Raw genomic sequence first — 26560 nt, 5'->3', positions numbered from 1 at the left:
AAAAAAATGCTCAGAAAATGAACCAAACATTTTCTGTTCTTACAGGGTAAATGTACAATACCAATGGAAAAAAAGTGCCAAAGTGTTATGCATAAACTACACGAAAACGCTGTTCTAATCAAGTTTACTTCTGATCCACCAGAAATCTGTTTCTTTTACTAAGAGTTTCATGCAGTTTGGGCATTGGACATGTATGGCATTCAATGTCAGATGGATGACATGCATTCTAGTAAGATCTACCTAGTAACTAAAGTAATTTAACCAGTTGACAACAGATTAGGATTTTGGGGAACAGGTTTAAGCCTGAAAAAAGAGATGGCAACAAAGTCATTTCATATTCCATATGATTCTGCAAGGAGGCCTCATCTGAACATAAGGGATTGCTTCACTGTGTGTAGAAGAATTTTACCTTTATAGATTTATTCCCATAGGGTAATTAAAATTGTTTTTGCTTTGATTATAAAGTATCAATACAATTAGATGGCTAAAAGAATATAATAATGATTGGAAAATACGAATTTCATAGCAAATTGAAAGCAAATTAACACAGAAGTTGTCTTCAACCCATACAGCCTTTAGGCAGGATGCTAATTAAACCTGTGTTAACTGTTGTCTGGAATCTGCCTGGACATTAAATCCTTCAACCTAGTTCCCATTACTTTTTTTTTTAATAGTATTCTTTCTAGAGAAAGTTTTCATCACTACAGTGGAAACTAATTTTTAATTGAGTTTCGCTAGAGTGAAATATAAAAATGTGATTTAAAAATTATTTATATTTTGAACAGACAACTCAAATAATCCAAGGACAATTTTCATCACAGTTAAAGTATTTAATGACAAAATCAGGGTTTCCAGTAGTGACTCAAGAGAGCAGGTCCCACTTTTTTTTCCCCCAGAATGGCACAAAATTTCTACATCTTTGAGAACTTTCGAGGAATTGGTTACAATAGATACCAGCGAGTGTTACAATTTTGGCGTAACATGGCAAAACCTACCTACCTTTAAGATCACTTTTTAGATAGCACATTTTTGTTAATATTTCACATAATGCACAACTTTTGCTAGACACAAAAGTAGCCTTTTAAGACAGAGTTTGCAGTACAGTATTCAAGTCTAACAATACATTATTTTTATTCTTTGCAGAACTTTAAAAAGATAAAGAAACTATTGATGTTGTTACAATTTACAAATACATTCCTTCATATGAAACATTGACCTGAATTATAGTATATGTTATGTACATGACTATCTAATAATAATAGGTTGTACATACTACAAGCTAAGTTCCAGAAGAAATTACAATGCTATAAGATATACCTTTGGATAGACATTTATACACCTCTGATTTTTTTTTTTCTAAAATCTACCAAAACTTGTAGTTTAATGAACAGCAAGAACAAAGTAAACACATCGACAAACTGAATTTCCTTCTTTCGATAACACTAGGTGATTTAGAATTCCCACAGTAAGTGGCTTTTCATGGTTGGATAAAATCCTGAGTTATGATACATAACACAATACCCTTAACTGGAGAATATAAAAGAATGCTGAAAAACTGTCAGTGAGACTGAAGTAATGTTATAGAACAGTTCAACTCACAAAAGGTCTGGAACTTAGCAGTGCAACTGTAACCTTGTCCTGTCCAGCTGATATTCATGTAAACACCTGAAAACCTATGACTTTTTATCTGAATTTAGACAACTCATTCTTTTCAGGTTTATCTGATCTGGGCTTTAGACATTTCTTCTAAATTATTGACAAGCTTAGAAGGCCAGCTAGATGGCAGCAGTTCAAAACCTATTCCTTCTTTCTCTCAAGAGAAAGACTTGTGAGGCCAGCAGCAGAATACAGTTAAAAAGGTAAGAGTAGAAAAGATGATGACAGAATACAGCTATGTGGTCAAAAATGTACTCTCTGACTTGATTTCTAATGCAGCTATTTTTAAAAAATAGCCTAACATTTTGTCTCTAGCAGTTTAATTTCTAATGAGGGACTGTCTTCCTGGTTAATTTGCAGAAATACCATAGTTGTTACAATAGCCTGCAGAAAGCCACTGATGTTTCCTGGGCAAGGATTAATTGTATGCAGCCCAATGGAATGTTCAGAACCCATGTCGTTAATGAGCCTGTTCTGATTTATAACAGATGTGGCCAAATTCCTTTTCAGTTGTTGATGCTGGATGCAGTAGCTGTTAGAGCTGATAATAAATAGATCTCAATGATCGTATGGTACTACACAGATGACAAATATACCCCTTCTCTCAATTCCCAGTGTGATATTAAATAAAAAGCTTCATACAAAACAAATTTGAATTGCAGGAAAAAACCCCAGATGTAATGTCTGAATGGAATCACTTAACTAGACAGTGCCCTTAGTTCAAATGAGAATGCCAAGCACCTTTCTACAGAGTGAATATTTCTAAGAGATCTTCAGTTACTTCAGCTTGCAGTAACTAAAATATTCTCAATTACTACAAAAGCTTTTATCCCTCTTGCAAACACTGCTCTGAGGATTTTACGCTGTTTAGTGTCATTAATAATGCAAAAATCTTATTCTACATTGAAAATGAAAACTACAGTACATTCATATAATGCCAGCTTTCTGTTTTTTCGGTAAGATGAGGACAAAAATTAAGAGCAGGCATCTTTGGAAGATGAAGGCTGAAACTTCTAGGATTTCTGTATCTGGCTTACTGGTTTAAAATAAAAAGTGCAGCATCTTTTTTTAAATTTTTTTTTCCTTCATTCTAGAAGCATATTAGAACATCTTAAAAAAGAAAACAGCTGTGAAGAAAAAGAGTAACCTACTTATTTTTGTGAGGGAATACAGTGCACATATTGCATATACTGAACACAGAACGAAGTAGAGTCACCCTTCCAGTGACAATATATATTGAAAACTGAGACCCAAACTATAAATTATGATTCTGGTGCACTAAGACATGCTTTTTGAAAGCCTCTATTTTAAAAATCAGATGACTAGCTAAAAAAAAAAGTCATTCTAATCAGACAAATTTCTGAAGTGTTCCCAAAAATTCTTTCTGTAGAATTTATGAAAAACAGACGACATGAAAAATAGTGCATTCTCATTTTCCCAGGCCCTTGCATTCTCATTTACATAGGCCTTTAACCATGGAATCACAGGCAAAAAGAAAAGAAAATGTTATTTTATACCAGATTGCTAAATTCTAGATTGTGTTTGAGGCACAGCTATACGTGTATGGATGTAAAAATTACTTTTATCCTCAGTTTTGTAAACTCAAGCATACATGCTGTAGGTTTCATTATACTATTTAAATGATCAGTCTGGAAGAGAAAATAGGCATATTCAAAATGCAGCACTGGTAACAGATTCCCCTATGGAATTCAGATATGCACTTTGAATGCTGGTGATGGCACATGCAAAACTTCCTACGTTGGGCAGAAAAAACAAGTTTTTCCATTTCCCAGGACAAAGCAGCCTATTCTCCACTGTAATTACAACCACAGGTGTTTAATTCCAACATTCACATTCTGCCGATGCTACATAAAATGAAGAAAAGTATACCCCCCTTCTTTGGATTTTATTTCCACACAACCAGTTAACTCATTTTCTGTACAGCTGGGGAAGAATATTACTATTTTAATCCCGATCAGTTTGTCATTTGGTCCAGTTCCCCTGTTTGCTTTGACTCCTGTAACAACTGAAATACAGATAGAAAGTACTGCAGGACTGTGTAGCAGTATTACAAAAGAGCAACAAAAGTAAGTCAAAAAGGTAGAAATGCAACACTTTTTCCTGCATAGAAACTGAAAGAATGCATCTCCACTGAACTGGAAGAAAAAAAATACACAGAAGTCTGGACCTCCTGTAAAAATTGCTGAATGTAGCCTTTTCAGTTTCTCTTGGGAAAATTTCAGCTTTGGGCAGTATCTCAGCATTTGTGCTTCATGGCAAGCTGAAAAAGAAACAAAAAAATGAATTAAAGAGAGATCACATGTAACGATAGCTATATCAAGCTAATGAGGGTAGTCTGGATCAGAAGAGTTTGCAAACTGAATTATCCAAAAGATGCCTTAAATCTCTGATTTCCTTGCACACAGTTACGCAGCTGTTCCCTTTACTGTGGCAGATAGTCAAAGTCTCCTTTTGGTATCCTGAGGAGGCAGCTTTATCTGCTTCATAGCTGCATTTCCCCATGTTCTGGTATTCTGGTACCTACGAGGAGGGCTAGACCAAGACACTAGAAACAGAGACATACATTTAGACCTAGTGATTTGGATTGTTAAATACAATCAGAAATTCTAGACAAGTAATTTAAAACACCTGTTCAGCAGCTCTGCCACTACATAATGATGAAAAATTAAGGACTGATTGCCTTTCTGCCTCTGTGATTACTGATTATTTAAATTTCAAATAATCCAAAAATTGACTTAAAACTGGGAATGAGAGGGAGAAGAAAGAACTAAAGTAGTTAAATACTGTATAAAAAGTACAGACAAACTGACTTTGCCAAACAAGGCAAGGAACTTTTTTTAGGTTGTGTATAATAAAGAAATGATATCTGTAGATAATAGCATGCTAACAAAGATGAGATGAGTAAATCCTCTAGGAAGTAACCTAGATAGCAGGAACTGGTTGGGGGAGTTAACATTTCCTCATTTGCTGCCAGTGAAATGAGGACCAATAAATGACTCAAATTTAATCGATGTAAGCCTTTTATACTCAAGAACTTGGTCATAAATATGCCATTTTAAAAATTATGATTTGTAGAGATAAACTGGAAGGGCACTTCGGCATGAAAGAACTCCAAACAGCACTTTTCTTTCTCCCCTCAAATGACAAGATATTTTTCAGAAAAATCTCTCTTTAGCAGCCAACTCCAACAAGTTTTTATTATATAGAATCCATAACTCTGAGCTCTTATGCAGTCACCAACACGGAGAAGGAATTTTTTAGAGGCAAACAAAGAAGGTGGAGAAGATGTAATAAGGAGGATTTGATAGATACCCTCAACTAAGTTCCAGCCTTTCCACAACTAAATAGAGCTATATGCTTTCATTCAATAAACTCTGATAACCAAAACAGAATCACTCTGTGATTGCTACTGTTTCTGGAGCAAAACAAGTGGCAGTGGTTTCCCCACCCTGCCCCATCATGTGACTAAGGTGTTTTTTAAAGATGGCAGAACCTGACATGTAGCTGAAGTAGAATTATAGAACCACTTAGACTGGAAAAGACCTTTAAGATTATCCGAGTCCAACTGTAAACCTAACAATGCCAAGTTCACCACTAAACCATGTCCCTAAGCACCACATCTACATGCCTTTTAAACACCTCCAGGGATGGTGACTCCACCACTTCCTTGGGCAGCCTGTTCCAACACCTGGCAACCCTTTCCATGAAGAATTTTTCTCTAATATCCAAACTAATTCTCCCCTGGCACCATCTGAGGCCAGTTTCTCTCATCCTATCTCTTGATACTTGGGAGAAGAGACCAACACCCTCCATGCTACAATCTCCTTTTGAGTAGTTGTAGTGAGTGGATAAGGTCTCCCCTCAGCCTCCTTTTCTCCAGGCTAAACAACCCCAGTTCCCTCAGCCAGCCCTCACAACTGCTCCAGAACCCCTTGTGCTCCAGGCCCCTCACCAGCTTCATTGCCCTTCTCTGAACTCTCTCCAGCACCTCAATGTCTTTCCTGTAGCGAGGGACCCAAAACTGAACACAGGATTCAAGGTGCGGCCTCATCAGTGCAGAGGACGGGGATAATCACTTCCCTGATCCTGCTGCCCACACTATTCCTGATACAAGCCAAGATGCTGTTGGCCTTTTGGCCACCTCGGCACACTGCTGGCTCATGTTCAGCCAGTTGTCAATCAACACCCCCAGATCCTTTTCTGCCAAGCAGCTTTCCAGGCATGCTTTCCCAAGCCTGCAGTGCTGCCACAACTCTTCAGGCCCAGCCACCTAGACAGTTTTTTACCCAGCAACAAGTACGTCCATCCAAGCCATGAGCAGCTAGTTTCTCCAGGAGGATGCAGTGTCAAAGGCTTTACTAAAGTGTTGGCAGACAACATCCACAGCCTTTCCCTCATCCACCGAGCAAGTCACTTTGTCATAGAAGGAGACCAGATTAGTCAAGCAGGACTTGCCTTTCATAAACCAACGCCGACTGGGCCCGGTCGCCTGACTCTCCTGTACACGCTCTGTGACGGCACTCAGGATGATCTGCTCCATGATGTTGCCTGGCACCGAGGTCAGACTGACAGGCCTATAATTCCCCAGATGCTCCTTCTGGCCCTTCTACTGTAGATAGGTGTCACATCTGTTAACCTCCAGGCAACTGGGACCTCCCCGGTCCTCTTGAACCTAATAGATTCCCAGGTGGCTTCCCTATGTATTTTTGTGAGATAACAGTAGAAGAATTGCAGAACTACTGCACTTCTAAGATATAAGTCAAGATTTGGGGCACCAAGGCAAAAAAATTTGCAAGAAAAAAATGTAAATCCCATTTTACTATATTTTCCTTATAATCTTTAAGATGACAAGTATTCTCTTGCAGTCCTCTAAGAACCAATCTATATTTTGTTTTCTTCAAACACAAAGATGTTGTTTTCCTGTTAAAAAGACAAAACCCAGGCATTTATTACAAATCCTTCAGTATCAGACACTGCAAGACTTTCACTCTCCTGATTCAGGCAGTTAATTGGGATAGCTTCAACAGCACATGGCTTTACGCTCATCTGAGGAATCTCGTAAGCTGTAGAACTGCACTGGCAGGAAGGTTTCATAAATCTCAACCCAGCACACAGTCCAAATGGAGCCTATCCTTCTCTATTTTGCATCATTTTGACATTTGTCGCAGAAACTGTTCTCATCACTGCCACAGAGACATGTAAACTCAAACGATGATGTACAAAACCCTGATTTTTTCACATATTTTTAATTTGAATAACAAAATAAGAGACTTGTATTATGGATGGTTTTAGCTTTTCCTCCAATCCTGGTGTATTTCCCTCCAATTTTTGTTTCGAATTATTGCATCAGGATTTTGTACATTTTCATTTCTAAATATGGTAGAGCACAGGCTACCAAAGATGGTATTTTTATTACAATACTTCATTCTTTAATCCTGAGATTTTTAAAATAAGATTTTCCTAATAGAACCTGTTGAAAAGATTTGTTTCCATTTACAGGATGTTTTCATCTGTGGAACTGCTGTTCTGCACATGTGGAAGATAAAAGGGCAACAGACACTAATGAAACCTATTCAAATCTTAATTCATAGCAGCCCAAATACCAGAGGCATTTTTCACTTTTGAACTTGCTACCAAGCAGCACTCTACTCTAAAGTAGCAAACCTTTTACCACCAAAACTAAAGTCGTGGTAGCTGCTGTTTAAGCTTGGCATAGTTATCATCACTGGGGGAAGGGGTAGGGAGGATGAAAGGGATATTAGATGCAAGAGCCCAGGAGTAGGCTCATACCATACTCAGGCCATTAAGCTGAACCATGCTAATCTAAATGGACCACAAATTGGAGAATTATCCCAGCAAATATTAAAATAAATTGATTTGTGACATTTTAAAGACTACATAAGACAGAGGCTTGTATAGAACATCAAGATATCAATCCAGGATTTCCGTTGTTAATGATGTAGCCAGGCATATTTTGGTATACGCATGATAACGCCTAGTACATGTGCTAAGCAGCAAAACTATCAAACTTGCATGCTAAAATGGCTGTTGATGTTCAGAAAACATCTATCTTTTTTTGAAAAATATTTTCTCTGATGAGGATGTGTTACACAGCCACCAAATTGAATGCTGTAGATGCCTAGATTTTTTTTTGTCACAGAGATGGAAGCTCAGCACTATTCTGCAGTTGCAGAAGCAACAGGCACAGTACTATCAATACCTTCCACACATTCCCGAGAGGGAAAAATTCCTTAAAATCCCCATAAATAACATTTCCAGAAGTAAAAAGATACATCTTCAGAAAAATACATTACAGACCTATGACTACTTAGCAGAGAGTATTAACAGTAATTTCACTGTACTGCTGCACAAAATATGAGGAATAGTACCAAACAGTAGTGGGAAGATGGATTCGAAATATGCTTCAGGTGAAGGTAGGTAGGTACTGGAAATCCAGCAAACCTTAGATCTATGCACAGAAATTACGAACCAGAAATCTGCCACGTGAGGAACAGAATCAAGGACAATAGCAGCTGTTTATAAACGGTGACTGACTGTAATTCTTTCTAGAGCTTCCTCAAAACAAAGGATAGTGTGAATTTAACCTACTGAGAGCCTTAGCCTATCAAAATATTACCTTGTGTGCAGTTTCTGCAAACTGCTGAGCACTGTTTTTCAGCTCCTCTGTCTTCTCTTCTGCTCGACCTAGCCGTTCACCACGCTCATTCAAAGCCTGACTTGCCTTCTGTACTGCACTTGTCACACTGTCTGCTGCTGAATGGAGTATGCTATTTCCTGCAATATGAAAAGAAACTGTTAGAACACTCAAATATATATAAGCTTTGTATTAAATACAATTATTTTAATTTATAATGTTCTAGACCTGATACGTTATTTGCTATTTTACCATCTAGCTGCACTTTGATTAATGGGATAAGTTATTGTTTTCTCACTCAAGTCATATTATTAACAAATTATAAACAAGTACCCTACAGCAACATAATAGCAGGAAGTAGTGGACATAACTTAGCTATGTATTATTTTTTAAGCCTTATACTGATACATCATTTCAGGAAGCTATTCTATTAAACCAATGAAACCATTCACAAGCACACACAGCTTCTTCACAATGCTCTCATGTTAATACAGATTAACTTTCTTTGGAAGTTGCACTATTTCTCTAGAAGGTAAAAGACTGACACCGCAGGACATGTCTGTACAGATTCACTATTTTTTTCCATATTTGTGGCAGAATGCAAACCCCCCTCTCTCCCCCTCCCTTCCTTCGATATGGAAGGCGCAGACACATCTCCCTCTCTCTCTGTTGCTTGAGGCTAACAGCTTCTTTTGTTTGATCCCAGAGCCCGCTGGCCAGGGTCGTTAAGAGAGAGGAGAAGGGAGTGAAGAGGTGCCAAGGAGTTGCTGGGCATCCACGGCCAGTGTGGGGGATGCTTGGAAGCTTCAGGGGCACCCCACAGCCAGAGTGTGGGTGCAGAGAAGCTTCTGGAATGCCTACAGTCAGATCTGATCAGGCTATATAAAATGGGATTCTCGTCGAGGCTCCACCCGTTTTGCGTGGACCTCTTGGAGCATGAGCGAGATGCTGCCACTGAGAGCCCTCCCAGGACAGGGACGCCGTTTGCCTCATCTCCACATGTAGGTGTGTGCTTACTCCGTGCTTCAATATAAGCACGTGTATTTCTTTAATTCCTCGCAGGATCGCGAGTGCTTACTCTGTGCTTCAACATAAGCACGTGTATTTTCTTTAATAATTCCTTGCCAGATTCAGGCAAGTGTATACTTTTCCCAGACTCAGGGATGGCTCTGGCACTGTTTTTGGTGAACCATGTGTATGCACACTGTGGATCTCTAGTGGTACTAGTTACTGCACCTTTAATAATTACCTCAGCTGATACTCGAACCTCTATTCAAGTCACTTTGGAGAGCTAAAACCCCATTTTCCACCGGTCAAACTGCTGTACTTTTTTTTACCAAATAAAAGTTTGTTTTGGACCCTGTAGTCCCCTAACTAACTCCAGGGTGCCTCCGTGACAATATTATAATAATATTTCATGTACAAGTGCACCTCAAACACTATTACTACAGTTATTTTATGCTGCTCTGATTTATCTACCTTTGACCATTCTCCATATGGAGTACCAGCCATGTTTCATGTGACAACATACTTTATTTAAATTGTAGTATTTAAAGTCCTAGTAAGGCTCAATATCTTGTAACCCTTTAGCTTTACCATCCAAATCAACCAATCAGCTTCACTGTTTCTTCTCTGGTGTCTCTTCTTGATGTAGTATTTTCTTCAAGTTTTCAACACAACTGCATTTTCCTCATCATTCATCCCTTTTAAATGCTCATTCTTTTCAGTACTCCCTTCTATACCGTTTCTCAAGAGAAGAGATTATCCTCTTTTTGGAATGAACTGCTGATGAGTGTTTAAAATATGAATGACAGTACAAACTGAAAACTCTTCAGAGAAAGTTACATGTTATCAGTATGAACTGGTACATATTAAAATGCCTGTAGGACAAAAAACCCCAATATTTTGTCCTATCCTTTAATCCTTTTTATCAAAGGGACTAGTAAAAGTTCAGCTTTTTGCAACACAGTAGTCCCTTGGTGTCTTCCACAAGCTTTAAAACTTAATCTAGCTTACAGGGAATGTGTTATCTAGGAATTTCTTGCCTAGACACATAGAAAGGCACTGTGAGAACCAGAAAGCCAATACAGAAGGAGCATTAACCACCAGGCGCGTTGCCACTGCCAGGTTTCTCAGCTGCCCCAAATACTGTAATTGCACAGAGCCTTTTTGCACAGCATTAAAACCAAATGTATAATACTTTTAAATGAATGAGGCTGATAAAGGTACAAAACTAGTTCAACATACGAAGCTCAACTGAGCACTACAGTAAATCTGTTACAACAAAGTCTGCCATTCTAATGGACATACAAAGACAATACGAACCTACCGCTTTTATCCTTAATCTGAAAAGTGTGTCTACTTCAAAAATATTGCCAGGTTAAAAAATAAAACCCGAACATTAATTTGAGGGTTATTTTGCTATTAGTTTCACAAGAAGAACAAAAGACCCATTCAGACACAATTTACAGATAATGCTCCTTTCACTAGAAACAGCAAACAAACAACGAAGAGTGAAACTGAAGGTTGCGCCAAGTAGCCTGTGGAACAACAGGACGAGCTGCACATGCAGGAACACTTGAGATAAAAAATTGCCTTAGAAGTTTATTAAACTAAAACACAACTGGTATCAAACTATGGAGGTGGGGGAGGGACCCAAGAACCTACACACTGTGACTCACATATGATGAGTCAATGTAAGAAATACCAAGCAAAGAACATCCTGGTCCTCCTTTATACCAATATTGTTACATTCTTCACATCAGTAATTAAAAATAACAGATGTATAAGGATATGAAACAGCTACAGGTTTGGATTTTTCTATTGCTGCATGGAACAAAGAGGCTGCATTTAAAAAGAGAAAATAGGAAAATAACAATTGGCATTAATGTTTAAAAGATGAATATCTGATAACACTGTGAGCCGGAATTTGCAGAGACAGAAACAAAACTTTATCTTTTCAAGTGGTCTCTCTACAAGACACTGAGGAGTCCAATAATAAAACCAAGTAACTTCAAACATTGTATTCTTTCTTACTTCAAGATTTTTCAGTCAATTGTTACTTTGTTCATGATTGGCTCATTTAAAACCAGTTCTTGGGAGATTATTTTGGCTTCTGTTCAGGTAGCTTTTCCTATAAGCACACGAACTGGCCAACGTGTCACTGGAAACAGTTTCCCTTTTTTGGTGGTGTGATCTCTAACCTCTTGTATAAATAAGAGTTAGTTTTCTAGGATAAGAGTTTTAAAAGCTCTCAACACTGCATTAACTCTGTTGCTGCTTTACAGGATCACAAAACTTCTGCTAAGTTCAAGTGAAGCAGGGCACATGGAGAGCTTTATAAAACTAAACATCTTCTGAAGTCAAAACATGCTGGGGAGTAGAACACATTGCTGACCTTCTTTCAATGTCAGTAGGAAATCACAGAATGAAAATATTCTGTATTTTTGTATTCCTGAAACTATCAGGATTTGTGGTCAAAGATTGATATCTATTTCTCCACAGCACAGAAGAAAGAACTTGGAAGCTGCGCACAACGATAGTCATTGTTTTTCTCTCTAGCAAATACCGAATTGTGTTCTCTCCAGGTAAGATCTGCTGTATTTTTCTATGGGCAGTGACTTGCAGAAACTGCTATTCTGAGACTGTTTTGAAAGACTACCTTTGGATAAACCTTTCCAATGGAATGTCAGTAAAATAATAATTAAAAAATCCACTCCAATCTATGAGCAACACAGAAACCCATATGTCAGTAGTCTATTGAATTTCACCAGTGTATTTCTAGAGCATGTGTAGGTGGTTGCTGGTATGACTGACTGCGCCTCGTCCTTATATTAGTATCACTGCAAGAACAGCAATACTGGTACTGGATGTATTGAAGAATCATCCCTACTAACAAATCACCTACAGCCTGCAAAATCTTTAAGCTGTTTTTCAGAAGAGGATAAACTATTGGGATTCAAGATCTCCAGAGAAGCTTGTTCCATGACTGAACAACAAAACTGTCTGAACTGCACCCACGTAGGTGTAAACTTGTGCCCGGCAGCTGCACTGAGTCACTGAAGAAAAACGTAAAGAAATGTGATTGTCACCATCTCTGGAAAGGCTGTTTTCCATCTTTGTTCAGTTTTTACCAAAGATGTGACAATTGCTGTTAACCACCTTTAGATATATATATAGATACATATATATAGATATGTATATATACTTTTTTTTTCCCCTCTATGAAGACTCTGACAAATTTCAGGACTCTTCATCTACTAGGTTAGAGACACAAGCTCCTCAAAGGAAGATTTGCAATAGCTTTTCACATACATCTCAGGAAAATGATTTTATAACACTTGCAAGATGAGATAAACACCAGTAAAATATGGGTGTGGGTCAGCTGATGTTCTGAGGTGGTTTTAGTAAGAATGAACTTGCACTGTTCCTAAGATGTCCAAATCCAAGGGCCTGTGATCTCAAATTTTGCATGGCTACAAGTTCTCGCCGTGAGCAGCAAGAGTTGCATGCCCATGTTGCTGCTTTTTCTAAGGTATACAGAGATTCTCCCACTTTCGGAGCACACATATCTTTCTGTAGTTTTGTAGAACAGATCCCAGAGGTTGAGACTACAGATTTTTCTCTTTCAAATAAACATGAGAGGAAAATAGAAAGGTTTACATACGTTATGATTTTATTAAACAGTTTTTTTAAAGTCTCTATTAAGGGCAGGCACACAGCTGTCTGCTACCTAATAGTATTTGCAGACCCACTGAGTAACTGGAGTGAAAATATTCCCAGGTAACATGGGAAAAATATGAATTTATACTGAGTTTAATATAAAGTATTAGGTTAATATTAATTTCTAGTATCAATAAAACATTTATGTTTAGGCCAACTTCAGTTTGAAACTAAACAAATTGATCTTAATTCAGTGGGTTTCTTCAGTTTAATTTTGCTGTATATAAAAGCACAGAAACATATTCCTAATTGATTTTCAGTTACTGAAACAAGTGGCTTAATAAGGTCACTTCTAATACAGCTTTTTCTTCTATAATACTTTTTGTCTTATTATCTGAAGTTGTCTACTTAAAGGGACATACAGATTTCCAAATCAATCAATAACTACACAGCTTGGTAGTCCAATTTGCTAAGCAAATTATACATTGTATTTTGAATTTGCTATAGTGAAATATAAACCATTGGAATTAAACACCCCTTTCTCCTTAGAAAATTCCATTAGTGACCTATATTATTATACATAAAGTTATCAGGGCCCCGAGGCACAGGAACAGCAGAAGGGCAGTGGCCCTTGGCTGAGTGCTTTAGACCAGTGATCCCAGCAGTGTTACTTGCTTGTGGACTTAAAAACTGAAGAAATAACACTTTGCAGGAAGCACCGTCGCTCCTCTCAGACTAATGTTTAAATTTTTCCTTCTTATGTTCACAAGTGGTATCAGAGGGTCTTACAGCCCATGAAATCAGGTGACATTGCTTTAGGCCTTTTATCACGCACAAGAGAAAAGTACATCCTTAACCCAGTATCTGAAAGATAGACACTATCATCCATCAGCATGGGAACAAGTCTATTTGTTGAAGAAACTAATTGGTCTCTAGAGATATCATTATTTAGTTTGCACTATTTGTTTTATCACACATTCATAAAAAGGTTCATTGCATTCTTCATTAGCCGTGTCAAATATATTTCAGGGGATTTATCTGTACATTAGTAATAAGACTCTACAGTGACTAATTTGTAAATACAAGCATTAGCTTTTTAATTGTATATGCATTAAATACAGCATCTAGCAACTACCTTCTTCCAAGAAGGAAATAAATGCAGTTACCTATGATAATTAAGCAGCTCCATCTATCATGAGAAAACTTTTTTTTTTTTTTAATGTAAACAGATATTTATGGTTCCCATTGAACTACATAAAACTGGGCCTGTGTCACTAAATAAAGGCTGAAGGCCTAATGACAATCATTTCAACATCATTAATAAGATCACCTCTATCACAGTGTAATGATTCTAATGCTTACACATACTGTTTACAATCAGATATACTGGTGCCACTAAAAAGCTCAACAGAATTTTGGAAATATTGATTGTAAGTACAAAGAATAGCTTTTTTTCTCCTTCACTATTTTGTGTTTTGTTAACTGCCTGTGCACTCATCACTTAAGAACCAAAAGCACTGAACAATTAGAATATCAATACAAAACTAAAGGACTCTGCGGCAAAGGGAAAGGTGCTCAACAATCAAGAATGAACATCTTGTGAAAGAACGAAGCATCGCGGAGGTGCTTTTTGTAAGTGGGAAAGTGGTCTGAAGAAGGGAAGAGGCTACAGAGTAGAGCATTATTTCTCTTGTAAGTTACAAAACACTTACTGGAAAAAACAGTTAAAATTGACAAAAGCCAAATATAAAAAAAACACTAAGAGAGGAAGAGATGAATATAAATTCTGGTGTTCCTGACAAAGAATCATGAAAGAAACCTTAAGACTGGATTTCTAATTATAGCTAGGAATTAAGATCACTTTCCAGTTTATCTTATCACTCCTCAAAAACGGAGGTGACCAAGACAAAACATAGCTTCAAAAGGGAATTTTGAAAATAAATCACGTTTTTAATTTCCAACTAAATTTAATGATGATCCTTTTGACTTATATAACAGACCAGTTTTAAATTCTTCCTTCGTTATAGCAGTTTTCTAACCTTGGATAACAAAGATTATTATTAGACTCCATACACACCTATACAATTTGATTAAATTATACATAAAATCACAAAGAAAAATCCCGGTTTATTAATATTTTAATCTTGTGTTTGCAGGTTCCAAGTCTCTTACCAGCAAGTTACCCAAGCATGGGAAAAATGCTCAACATGAACATTAATTTCAGGCCAAGTATTTATGTGATTTTTAAAGATAATACATCTATTTTTAATGAACTTCAGAAATATAATAAAGTTAAGTTTTTCCCTTAAAGAACCACAGTTAATTTCTTAGGTCTCTCTTAGCATTTCATCCTGTCACACTGCTAAACAGCATGAGCCTTGGTGATGACTTAAAAGGAATGCCAGTACTAACTGGCTACCATTTGGACTTTGAACTGCTGATCATTACCCTTGATGTCCACCCACCCATAGCTTTGCCGTGAGGATGGTAGAGGAGACAGCGCTGAATGCCTTGCTGAGCCAAGGAAAATGAGATCTGTTGCTCTCCCTTCATCCACCAAACCACTCACTTCATCACAGAAGACAAGATGGTTGGAAACAAATTGCTTTTAACAAATCTCTGGTACCAGCACTCCTTGCTCTCTGTGTTTCTAGAAAGGTTTTCCATAAGGATTTGCTCAATAGCCTTAGAAAGGTAAAAAATATATTTCAAGTTAACTAGCAATTGAAGTTTTCAGGATAGAATTACTACCTGGCTCAAATAATTGTTAAATACTAAAGCTTCTCTATGGATGCAAATAGAATTCAAACTCATGAAGATCTCATTTAATCTTCAGTCCTACACATAACATGGCTATTCAGGTTGGATGTTGTCTTAACTGTCCATGTCAAGTATTAATTTTCAAACTCCAGGCTTGATAAAAATTACTACCACCATCTGCGTGTCTCAAAGTAGAAGCAGTGTGGCTTTTGTGTGTGTGTTTGTTTTGTTTGTTTGTTTTTCTTTCTTTTTGATTTGTCAAACCTTTTTTATCTAACTCCATCTTTATTTTCATAAAAGGTTTTGAAAAACACCTACCCATAATTACTGCACAGCAGAGATCCATAGTGTTTCCTTGACACTAAACTCATTCACTACTCTTTTTAATAGACAGTCATAATGAGACATTTTTTTACCTAATGTCGTTTTGTCTTCAAGAAGATGAGATCTTAAAAAAAAAATTACCTTAATTACCTTCAAGGTTCAACAGTTCAATATTTTCATTGCTAACAAGGAAGGCGTATCCAAATTCTCAATGTGGCTTGCAAAATGTTTAATTTAGAAAGAGCTGTATTACAAAAAAACCCTCCTTTTATGGTCCTACAAGGGACTACAGAAATCCCTTCCACATACAGCTAAGCAGGATAAGCTTTCTTACCACAATTGGAAGAAAATGGAAGTATTATCTCTGATCCTAGTGCTCTTTTATTTTAAATACTGACATTAAACAACATAGGGACCATAAAAGTGAAAAAAAAAAAAAAAGAATTCTTTTATGAGTCTCTTGATAATGAGATCTACTCAGATTCTCTTCTGTTTTATTCGGTACTCCATAGTAACACCGAGGAAATTATTCATACTTTTGAACAGCTAAACTAATATAAATGCTTTTATACAAACAGATTATTTGTGTTGACTGAAAAGATAAATGTTCTTACAGACACTTAAAGAAAGTTATGTTGCATAGACGATATGTGAAATAATGTTATCTAAAGCTTTACAAGTATTACTCTGTTGGGTGATCTAAGTAAGATCAGATTAAAAGGTGGAGAAACAGGATCAAAAAATATTTTCTCCACAGAAAATCTGTCAAAGATCAAGAAAAAGAAGAAAAGTCCTGCACAGGAAAAGTGTTTCTTAAGAGTGCCTGCACTAGGCAGGAAGAGACTGATCTGACCAAACTACTGATTCAAATTTCAAGGAACAAAATCAGAAAAATTAATTTAACATATCTTTGCTTCAATTTATTGTAGGAATTTGTCTCTTATTTTACTTTGCTCAAAATGTTGTTAATTCTTCGGGGGGTGGGGGAGTCGATTATGCTGTTACTTTTACTACATTTTAAGCAAATATCTTCTTACAGATAAATCCTGACATACTAAAATTGACATTAGATAAGATTTAATGGTGACAGTTAATATTAGTGTTCATATCAATGATAAATAATTACAGTCAAGATTATTAACCCAGTATATGACATACAGGCCAAATATACAGAAATTTGCACCTTTGGAAAAAGCTTCATATGTAAAGATTCAAGCTGGAAAAGACTTTGTATGTAATAATGTCAAAAACCTTGCAGGAAGAAAGCCTAATTTGCTGTCTAAAAAAGGTAATGTTCTTGGGGATTATAAGCCAAATAAAGTCTATAAACCTTACTGAGCAGTGATATTTAACCAGTATAACAACTAGGAGTTAAAGGGGCTCATTCTGGAAAAGTTCTGGAATTCCACAGGATCTCAATTAATGCCACTATTACAGTCAACCTGCCAAGGAGCCAAATGTGCAATTAAAACAAAGAACAGCAGCTCTGCACCATGGCGAGCTTCCATTAGAGCATGAGATGCCCCATTTAAACACTTAACTTAAATGCAGTTCTATTGGACCCACAAGTAGAAAGCTGTGAAAGGTGTGAATACTGAAAAAGCTTGCAAGCTTTGCTGCTTCCAGTGAGCTGACTGGTAAAATCACTGGAATTGGGATAGCTTCCATGTGGAGTTTTATGACATTGATATCATCCCATAAAGAAGAAGTACGGGTTTTTTTTTGGTTTTTTGGTAGGCAAAATCCTGTAGTTCCTATATTTCCTCATGACTGCAAGCTGAATTATCCAATCAAATTCTTTCAAAATCAGAATTTTTTCTGTAAGGAATATTCAGAAAGAGGAAACAGATTTCATACAGGATAAAAAGACAGTGACTACTATAAAAAGTTATATTTCATAAGACAAAAAAATCTATTTTGAATTAAAACCTGTGGTAGGTTGACCCTGGTTAGTAGGCAACCTCCTACCCAGCTGCTTGCTTACTCCCACCCACTGGGTTGAGGGAAGAGAATCAGAAGGGCAAAAGCAAGAAAACTCAAAGGTTGATATAAAACCAGTTTAGTAAGTGAAGGGGAAAAAAATAGAAAAAAAAACAGATGATGCAAAACTAATCACTTGCCAGTCCCTGAGCAATGGCTACCTTGGGAAAAGGTGACCTCAACCCAGTTCTCATTGCTGAGCACGCTGTTACATGCCATGGGGTATCTCCCTCATCACTGTGGGCCAGCTTCCCTGGATATGGCCTGTCCCAGGCTACTTGCTGGGGGCAGACAGAATGAGAACCCAAGAAGACCTTGACATGCTGTAAGCTCTGCTCACCTAAAACACTTGTGTGTTATCAACACAATTTTGGTCACAAATCTAAAATATAGCGCTTTACTGGCTCTGTGAAGAAAATGAGCTCCATCCAAGCCAAAACTGATACAAAACCTTATTAATGTTTACTTTCTCAAGGCAATCCAAAGGGCTTACACCTCTCCAGATGCAATTTTTTGTTGTTGTTTTGTTTCAAATTCAATTCACCAAAGCACTGACATTTCTTTTAGGGTGGGTGGGAGAATCAGGTAGCAACATGTCCTGAAGATAAAACCCAGTATTTTTCTAAACAAATGGACTGCTTACAGTCATTATGTCAATCCTATTGATTGAGCTTCTGATTAAGTAGTGTTAATTATTATTAAGAAACATAATACACTAACCTGCTACAATGGAGGCACATAACACAGTGTATTTGTCAACAGATTCACACTTCTAAATCAGGTAGGTGACAGTAAATTCATGTCTGCTACAAACTCAACCTGCGTATTTACAAAAAGACTATTTAAGTAGTATATTCAAAATCACCAACTTCTGTTACCACATAGGCTGAAATCAAGTTGTAGCTCATGTGTAAGAATGAAGAAGAGTGAGTAAGAAGTGGTCAAGGTCAGGATGGAGTCAGTCAAGAGTTAGAAAACATCAAATGAAAAATGCAGCGTCTGGCCTGCGACTGACTGTCTGTGCGAGAGCAGCTGCCCTCAGGCAGAACATGGTCTGGTAATCTAGGACCTACACATTTAAGGGAAATATTTTAGCAACATCCCAGCCATCCAGGACTGGTATAGCTATGTTTATGCCTGAATGTTTTTTCTGCTAATTGTGCACACTTCTCCTATGTTTTGATCAGCTATTGTCAATAATAAGAATCAACTTGAATGTAGCTTGTATCTAATAAGTCACTCTGAAAGAGAGCACTTTGCAAAAGCCACGTCCTCCTCTACCCTCTGTACTTAAGCACCAAAAACACCGCTACAAAAATAAGAAAGTGACCACAGGCAGCTCAGGTTTTTTACCTGGCATTTATTCAGATGGGAATTTAACTGCCTAGAAACAGATTTATGTTTTTTCCAATGAAAAGGGGAAAGAGGATGTTACAAATTTCTCTAGTCTGAAAGCTTCCCCTAGGCTGACAAGGCTCAGGTCACTCCCACATATTACCCAGATTCAGCAATCAAACTGAAAAATTTTGTTAGGAAAAAGAATCATAAATAAATAAATAAGAAAAAAAGAAAGCACTTGAGATAGTTGTTCATTACTGTAACACAGCACTGAAGACATGAAGGCAAATCTCTTTCTCCACTACCACTTCACCTCTTAAATAGCCACATGAAAGCCTTATTAAACAGCTTGAGTTATTAAGTAGAAGATTACAGAAATAGCATTTATGTGATTATAATCCTATTAGATAATTCCCTCTCACAACTTAATGAACTCCCGTATCACATGAATGGAATGTTCTCTAGATAATTTCAGTATTTTAATTATCAGCCAGAAGGGACGACTTAGTGATCTGAAAGACAGAACATTCATAGAAAGTAGTATTTTTGCTAGATTTATTAATTTAATTATAACTTTGAAGCACTTAAAGCTGCAAATTTAAATCTGAACATCCATTTCTCAATTTATCTTTCAAGGGCAATATCCTTCCCAACTAAAACTTGAGCCTTAAAATTTAGACATCTCCCAGCTCAGCCTGAACAGAATGATTTCCATAGACTTTCACCTTCTTTGAAAGGAAACAAAACAGTTCTGTAGGTCTTTGCACCTGTCTTGGTTTTGTTAAAAACAAGACCAGTTAACAGGTGACCTTGTTTTTTGTTAAAAACAAGACCAGTAACAGAGCGCATCTGCCATGGTTTATTGTTGCCTTGCCTTAAACCTTGACAGCACCTGAGTCTGGAAAGTTTATGACCTTCAAAAGAAGAATTATTTACCAAGGTCTGGTAACTGTTACCAGTGGTACATATTTTGCACTTAGTTCAGCCTGTACTGACCATGCAGCATTAAGAGTCGCTGTACTCTCAAGTCATGGATCAGTGTTTGATCTTTCTAAAAATCCGATGCTGCTCAGGAAAGTAATGCAGGTTTCAGACTAAAAAGTGATCTCAGATTAAGACTGATTACTACTTTCCCCTGTTTCGATGTGGGGTAGGCAATTTCTTCTGACACAAATGAATCTTTTAATATCTATTAATCCAAATAGTGGCCAAGAACAGCTGTGAATAAAAAAAGGAAGGCAAATATTGCATATTATTTTGAAGTAGAGAGCATTTTAGATTAAAAATCCATCTTATTTTGTATTTTGTCTAAAGCATATAGACAGAAGAAAAAAAAAGGGAAAACAAACAGTGAATTATGAGGACCTTTGAAACCTCTATATACCTCTTAAAATATGATCCCATTCTTTTTAGTCTTCCTGATTTGCAACATCTGAAATGAAGCTTACATTAGTTCTAGTAATTCAGAATATTTTATACTGCAACAACATGTTATAATGTAACCCTAGTTTATAACTTCATTGCTTTTCAATCTGTTACTTACATCTGGATAAAATTTCTTTATATGTATCTGTAATCTTGTAATGAAGTTTGATATATCAGTTCTCACATGAGAATACAGCAGATTTTTATTCCTGCTACCAGTTAAATAATATCTCCATCCTGGGAGTTAAACAGATGCTTCCAAGTTATTTCTAACACTAACAAAAAATACCTTGTGAATCGTAACATTATACTTTTTAAAAATCCTACTGATTATAAAGAATGTAGGAGGCAAAATGATAATCCTAACTGTTCAGCTGCAAAACCTTCATCAGCAAACAATAAAACAAGATAAACTTCATTGACAACTGAGATCAGTTTCCTCTGCTCTCATTATTCACGTCAGCTCTTTAGATTTGCAAGGTACATTTTAAGTTCCACAAAAAAACGCCAAACGAACAAACACAAAAATCAGTCTACGGAGTAACATCCCACTTTTCGTTTTAGCCTTGGGTTTAATGTATTTACTGGAAAGAAAGCTAAAAAAGAGAAGAATGTGCTTGTATTTCAGATTCCTGCAATGACTGCAGCCTACATAGCCATTCCAGATCTGGACTGCTAGCTACCCAGGGTCTTGCAACTAATATCATCACAGCTGCATGAAGCTCAGAAGATGCTGCAAGGTCACCTGAGGACCTGAGTAAATGGTCTGATTTTAAGACTGACATCATTAGACTACCGATAGTACTCTACTAAACTAAGTAGAGCTATGCTCAACTTGTCTGCATGAGCTTTTCATCATAGCTTTGTGCAACCTTTCTGTATTAGACACTGACGGAGTAAAGTTTCTTCACTTTTGCACCACTATCAAAAATGAACCATGTAGACCAATCACAATATCCAGGTGTACAACAGCTAAATAACTTTGAGCTGAAGTTCTGAGTGAACGAAGAAGAGTCTGCTATGGTTCTTGCAGGGAGGTGAGGGAAGTCTGAAAGATACTGCTGACCTCAATTCAGCAGGAGTAGAAGGATTTGATATTAAAAATCTGTTCAGGTCAGAATAGCAATGACTTTCCTAACTGCAAGTTAAGTGAACACTTGAGAGAACTTTACCTTCTATACTTTCCTGTCCCCATAACCAGCTTTACAGCATCATTGCAACACTAGACCTTTAGAGTCGGGAAGTAGAAGAGAAAAAAAAACAAAGAAAGAATATTTTTGTACAGGTTGTGCAAACTGAAAGTATGTAACAGTAAACAGAAACAGCAGCCAGTCAAGGTACTCATTTTATATTTTTGTCAAATGTAAGTAAAAGCAAAGAGGGAAAGAAACCATTTGATGTTACATCCACCGTTTGATGTTACATCCACCATTTGATGTTACATCCACCATTTGATGTTACATCCACCATTTGATGTTACATCCTATTAGTGGTCTGGCAATGGAAAGAGAATGGAAAATATTACATAGATCCATCAGTTACATATTACTTTAATAAAGAAAAGCTTCCAACAGAATGCAGAGATGAGAAAAACGTCTTTACAGAATTTGTTTGCAGCCTGACAACAGCACAGGATCTATCACAATTCTTCAGTATAACTGGTCTTTTGGTACCTTGGACCAACTTCTAACCTTCAATAATGGGAAAGTTAAGTGATTGCCATTTCAGATTTGATTCCACTCCTGGGAATCAAAACAGTGGTGTCCATACCAAGCCTCTTCTCTCACAATGTTCTACTGCTGCATGGTTGTAATGCAATGCATTAAAGTCCATAGTGAGTGAAAGTGATATAGATCCAATCTGGTTTGCATTTTATGAGTTTAAATACTGTGAAGAGAGAGGCAGAAAATAAATAAACTATATCCTTAAAAAATTACTATATTGCCACAGTGGGCATACTGAAACAATCCTTTTGCAAGAGAAGTAATTATGAACAGCAAAACCCCAACACTTTGGTCTAAGATATCATCAAGACTACATAGAGTGTTCTATTTCTTAAAATTTTATATTAAACAATAATGCTAATTCATGAAAAAGAATCATAAAAATATCAAGTCGTTGCAACTAAATTTTATGGGTTATTTTTCAAATGACTTGAGTAGCCTGGAAGACATTTTCTTACTTATCTCCTACCTAGAGTGATGGTCTACAACTTTGTATTTCAATTTATCTCTTCTCCCAGGTAAGAAATCTAAATAGTTTAGAAACCTGGGCTAGGAGGAAGTTTTCATATATATGTTCATCTGGAAAACAGATGAGAGATGCCAGACATCCAGAGACCAGCTTTTTCTTCTAAGCTGAAGAAGAAGAGCGACTGACATTCTATTAAAAAGTGGCTACTGGATATATCTAATTAAGATAGGATGGAATGGCTGTTAAAATTAGTGAGTGGGAAACAGAATTAGACAGAGTTAGAATGGGCTATTTTATCCAATGGCATTGCCAGCAGATTTTTTGTTTTAAACAGTTAAGTACACTGAACTGAAATAGAGGAGAGAGATGAAAACACAGAGGAACACTGTTTAGCAATAACATACTTACATAGCATTGTAGATTTAGTTTTGCTGGGAAGAAATTTAACTATGTATTAACACATAAAGGAACAATTTAAGTTGTTCTATTCCTTTATTCTTCTAACCGGCCTTCTAAATCTGGAAGTCCTACTCCAGGTGACCTGGAACGGATTATGTTTTTCTGCCATGTGGAACAAAGGGATCACCTCCCAACATCCCAGCTGCTGAATAACGGTTTTTATCCTCCTTCCTCTCATTTCCCAGAAAGTCTAGAGACAGAGTATGTAGTTCAACTGGTGTAGTTTGCCTCATCTGCACACAGATTTAGCATGGACTTTTCCAGTATTTAAATACTGTTCTCCAATTCATTTTTTGGAACCCCTGAACATGGGAAGGTCAGCCACATTCAAAAGCAGTTTGAACTGCAAGAACATAAATCAGAGGGAAAACAATCCTGATTTTTTTTTCTGCCACTGCAGTGGCGCATTCTGTGTTTCAAATACCAGGTTTACACGAAGGCAAAATGTAAGCCATAGACTTTCATAAACAAACAAAAAATCCCCACAAAACACAAACAAATGAAACCCAACCAAAATATGCAGCCCCTTTACTGTAGACATTACAAACTAAAACAGCACTATCAAAATAACATTGCATATGAACAATTAGAAAGAAAAACTAAATGTTAGAAAAACTAAATGCTAGTAAACAAGACTACTCAAACAAGGTCTTCTGCGCATTCTTATGCCAATATGGGAACTGCGGAAAATGAAGGAGATGCTAGAATCCTTCAGAAGAGAAATAACGTACACTATCAAAGCAGCAAGAGAGCCATTGCTATGAAACCAGATGGGGGGCATATGTGTACTGAACTGTTCTCACCTGTGTCAACAAGACAGGTACAGGAGACTGAAAATGTCAACACTAATGAATTCCTGCTAGTTATGAAGGACTACGCTGTATTAAATTTAGAATGATTTTTGAAATAAAAACAATGCTGGAGAAGATAATTTAGACTTTATTCAGATGTACAGTAATCTCACTGCCTCAGGACTTTTAAAGTTACAGTTTATGAAAAATATGTCGTATGTGATTTTTACACAGCAGATCAAGAAGTGATTCTGAGACAGATCAAGTCCTTTCATTTCTGACTGAAACTGGAAAGAATCAAAATTCAAAAAGATAATAAAGATACTCTGGAGAAAAAAAAATAATCAATTCATTAAGCACCAGGTGGTTCCAAGCAATGCTTTTCAAATGAGCTTGTGGCTGCGGGATTTTCAAAGAACATGAGGTCAAATGGCTGGAGCACTGTCATTTTAAGAAAAACTTACTTAATGTTTCATTTGAGTTTTCATGTCTGAAGCAACCTAAGAATTTACACAGAATTCATTCTCAAGGATTTAAAAAGCTCACAAATATTAAGAACTGGATTTGGATTCACACAAAGGTGTGTCCCATACAGGTGTTCTCATTAGTTCATTTGCAGTTGTTACTATTGATGCACCACTTGCAATAACTTTCCAGACTGAAGAAAAATGGCTTCACAAAATGAAACAGCAGTGAAAAGGAGGATTTTAGTTTTTGAAACAGCTGGGCATTCAGGTGGTGCAGATTTCCTTTTTAAGGATTTCATTTGGCGATCATACAAGGCTTTTTTTTTGGTGTGCATTCTAATAGTTCTGAAGTCATTATGAACATGGACAATTACTGTTCTATGCCAGAGCTCAGTTAGATCAAAAAGTTTTTATTAAGGATGAAAAAACCCTGGCTTGTCTTGCAAGGTTACACACAAAGGTGACCAGAAGACAGCCTTCACTGCTCAATTAAGGTACAGAAGTGTCGAAACAGAACACGCACCTAGTTCATTTTAAGCAAATACTGATGAATTCCAAAATGCTATAAAGTACATACAGAAAAGCAAACACATTTTATCTATACAGAAGTATACCTATATATAGATAAATATACTGACCATGTGTAAATTAGACTTGCATTTTCAAAAACCTACTAAAAACACTGAACTAATAAAGCTATACAAGGCAAAACAGTAAAAGATACATCAGTAAAACAAATCTGGGTCAAACTGGCAGTGAATAGCTTTGCCACTATTACCATAAATTATATTCAAGACAAATTCCACCCCTGGGGTAAGCAGCACCTAAAATAGTCCTTGAGGTGGGCTTACAGGATTAACAAACTGTGGATATAATAACTGAGGTGTGCTAAGACCAATCAGTCAGTAAAGCAGAAAAACATTAACTTTTCTTCAGCCTACTTACCAGGAATTTTCTTTAGGGAAGCACAGCAAGTATCAGCTACTCACATCAAGCATTTCAAAGATGTTGCAAACCTCTTATCAATGTCATAATTAGTTTATGAGTCCAGGCAGTTGCATTTCATCTGGAATACAGTAACTTTCTTTATAGCTGGAGGATGTGCTCTCTAGTGCTCACTGCAACGCAACATGGGACCCACATAAGCTTTTTCTTGTGGCAGGTAGCCCTGTGGCACTGCGCTTTCTCCTGGAATCAGATTTGTGGCCTGACTGACGTACAGAAACTTGGTTCTCTATCAAGTTTATTTTTACAGGCTGTTCACTTTGTTCCACAAAAGCACTTTTCTAGGCAGACCTCTAATGCACCAAAACCAACAGCACAGTAACTTGCAAGCCACAATAAACAATATACTCAGTTTAAATGCAATTTTCTAGGAAAATATTTACCAAGGCACAGACAAACAGTGAAACAAAATACACACAAGCATATGGCTCAAAGGTGCTGGAATGCACTACAGATACCACAACAGTTTGTCAGAACTGCATTATAAACAAATTGTATTTTATTTGTAGAGGAGAGAAGTAAATGGAACTGCCATAGTGGATCAGACTGGTGGTCCGTCTAGCAGAACACACTACCACCTTCTCAAAGGCATGTAATACTGCTATGAGGAAACTGAAGTAACTACACAAGGAAGTCATCCCCAAGCCTCAATAATTACTAGTTTGCTTGATGATCAGAAGAACAACAGAAGAGTAGATTACTTCCAATCTTTGCTTATTAATAAAATTATGACTATATTAATATCTTCATAACCTTTTAAATGTTTTTACATAGGCAGTACATTAAAGCAAGGAATTTCATAAGCTAAGTGGTTTTCTTTTTCT

The 26560-nt window shown here is 36.8% G+C and overlaps 1 protein-coding gene across 1 annotated transcript in view; it reads right to left on the bottom strand.

Annotated features, from left to right (window-relative positions):
- Positions 1–815: 815 nt before the first annotated feature.
- The window catches only part of STXBP6 (syntaxin binding protein 6), a 127888-nt gene continuing 102143 nt past the window's right edge, over positions 816–26560 (bottom strand). The window contains exons 5-6 of the mRNA XM_082058392.1: positions 8315–8472; positions 816–3937 (exon numbers count right to left, since the gene is read on the bottom strand). Of these exons, the coding sequence (XP_081914518.1) occupies positions 3914–3937; positions 8315–8472 (182 nt within the window). The 3' untranslated portion in view covers positions 816–3913. The remainder of the gene's footprint in view (positions 3938–8314; positions 8473–26560) is intronic.

The sequence above is a fragment of the Streptopelia decaocto genome, assembly GCF_964273445.1.
Source record: "Streptopelia decaocto genome assembly, chromosome: 7".
Classification (NCBI taxonomy): Eukaryota; Metazoa; Chordata; class Aves; order Columbiformes; family Columbidae; genus Streptopelia; species Streptopelia decaocto.
Note: the sequence above shows the minus strand (reverse complement) of the source record. Positions and strands in the feature narration are given on the sequence as shown.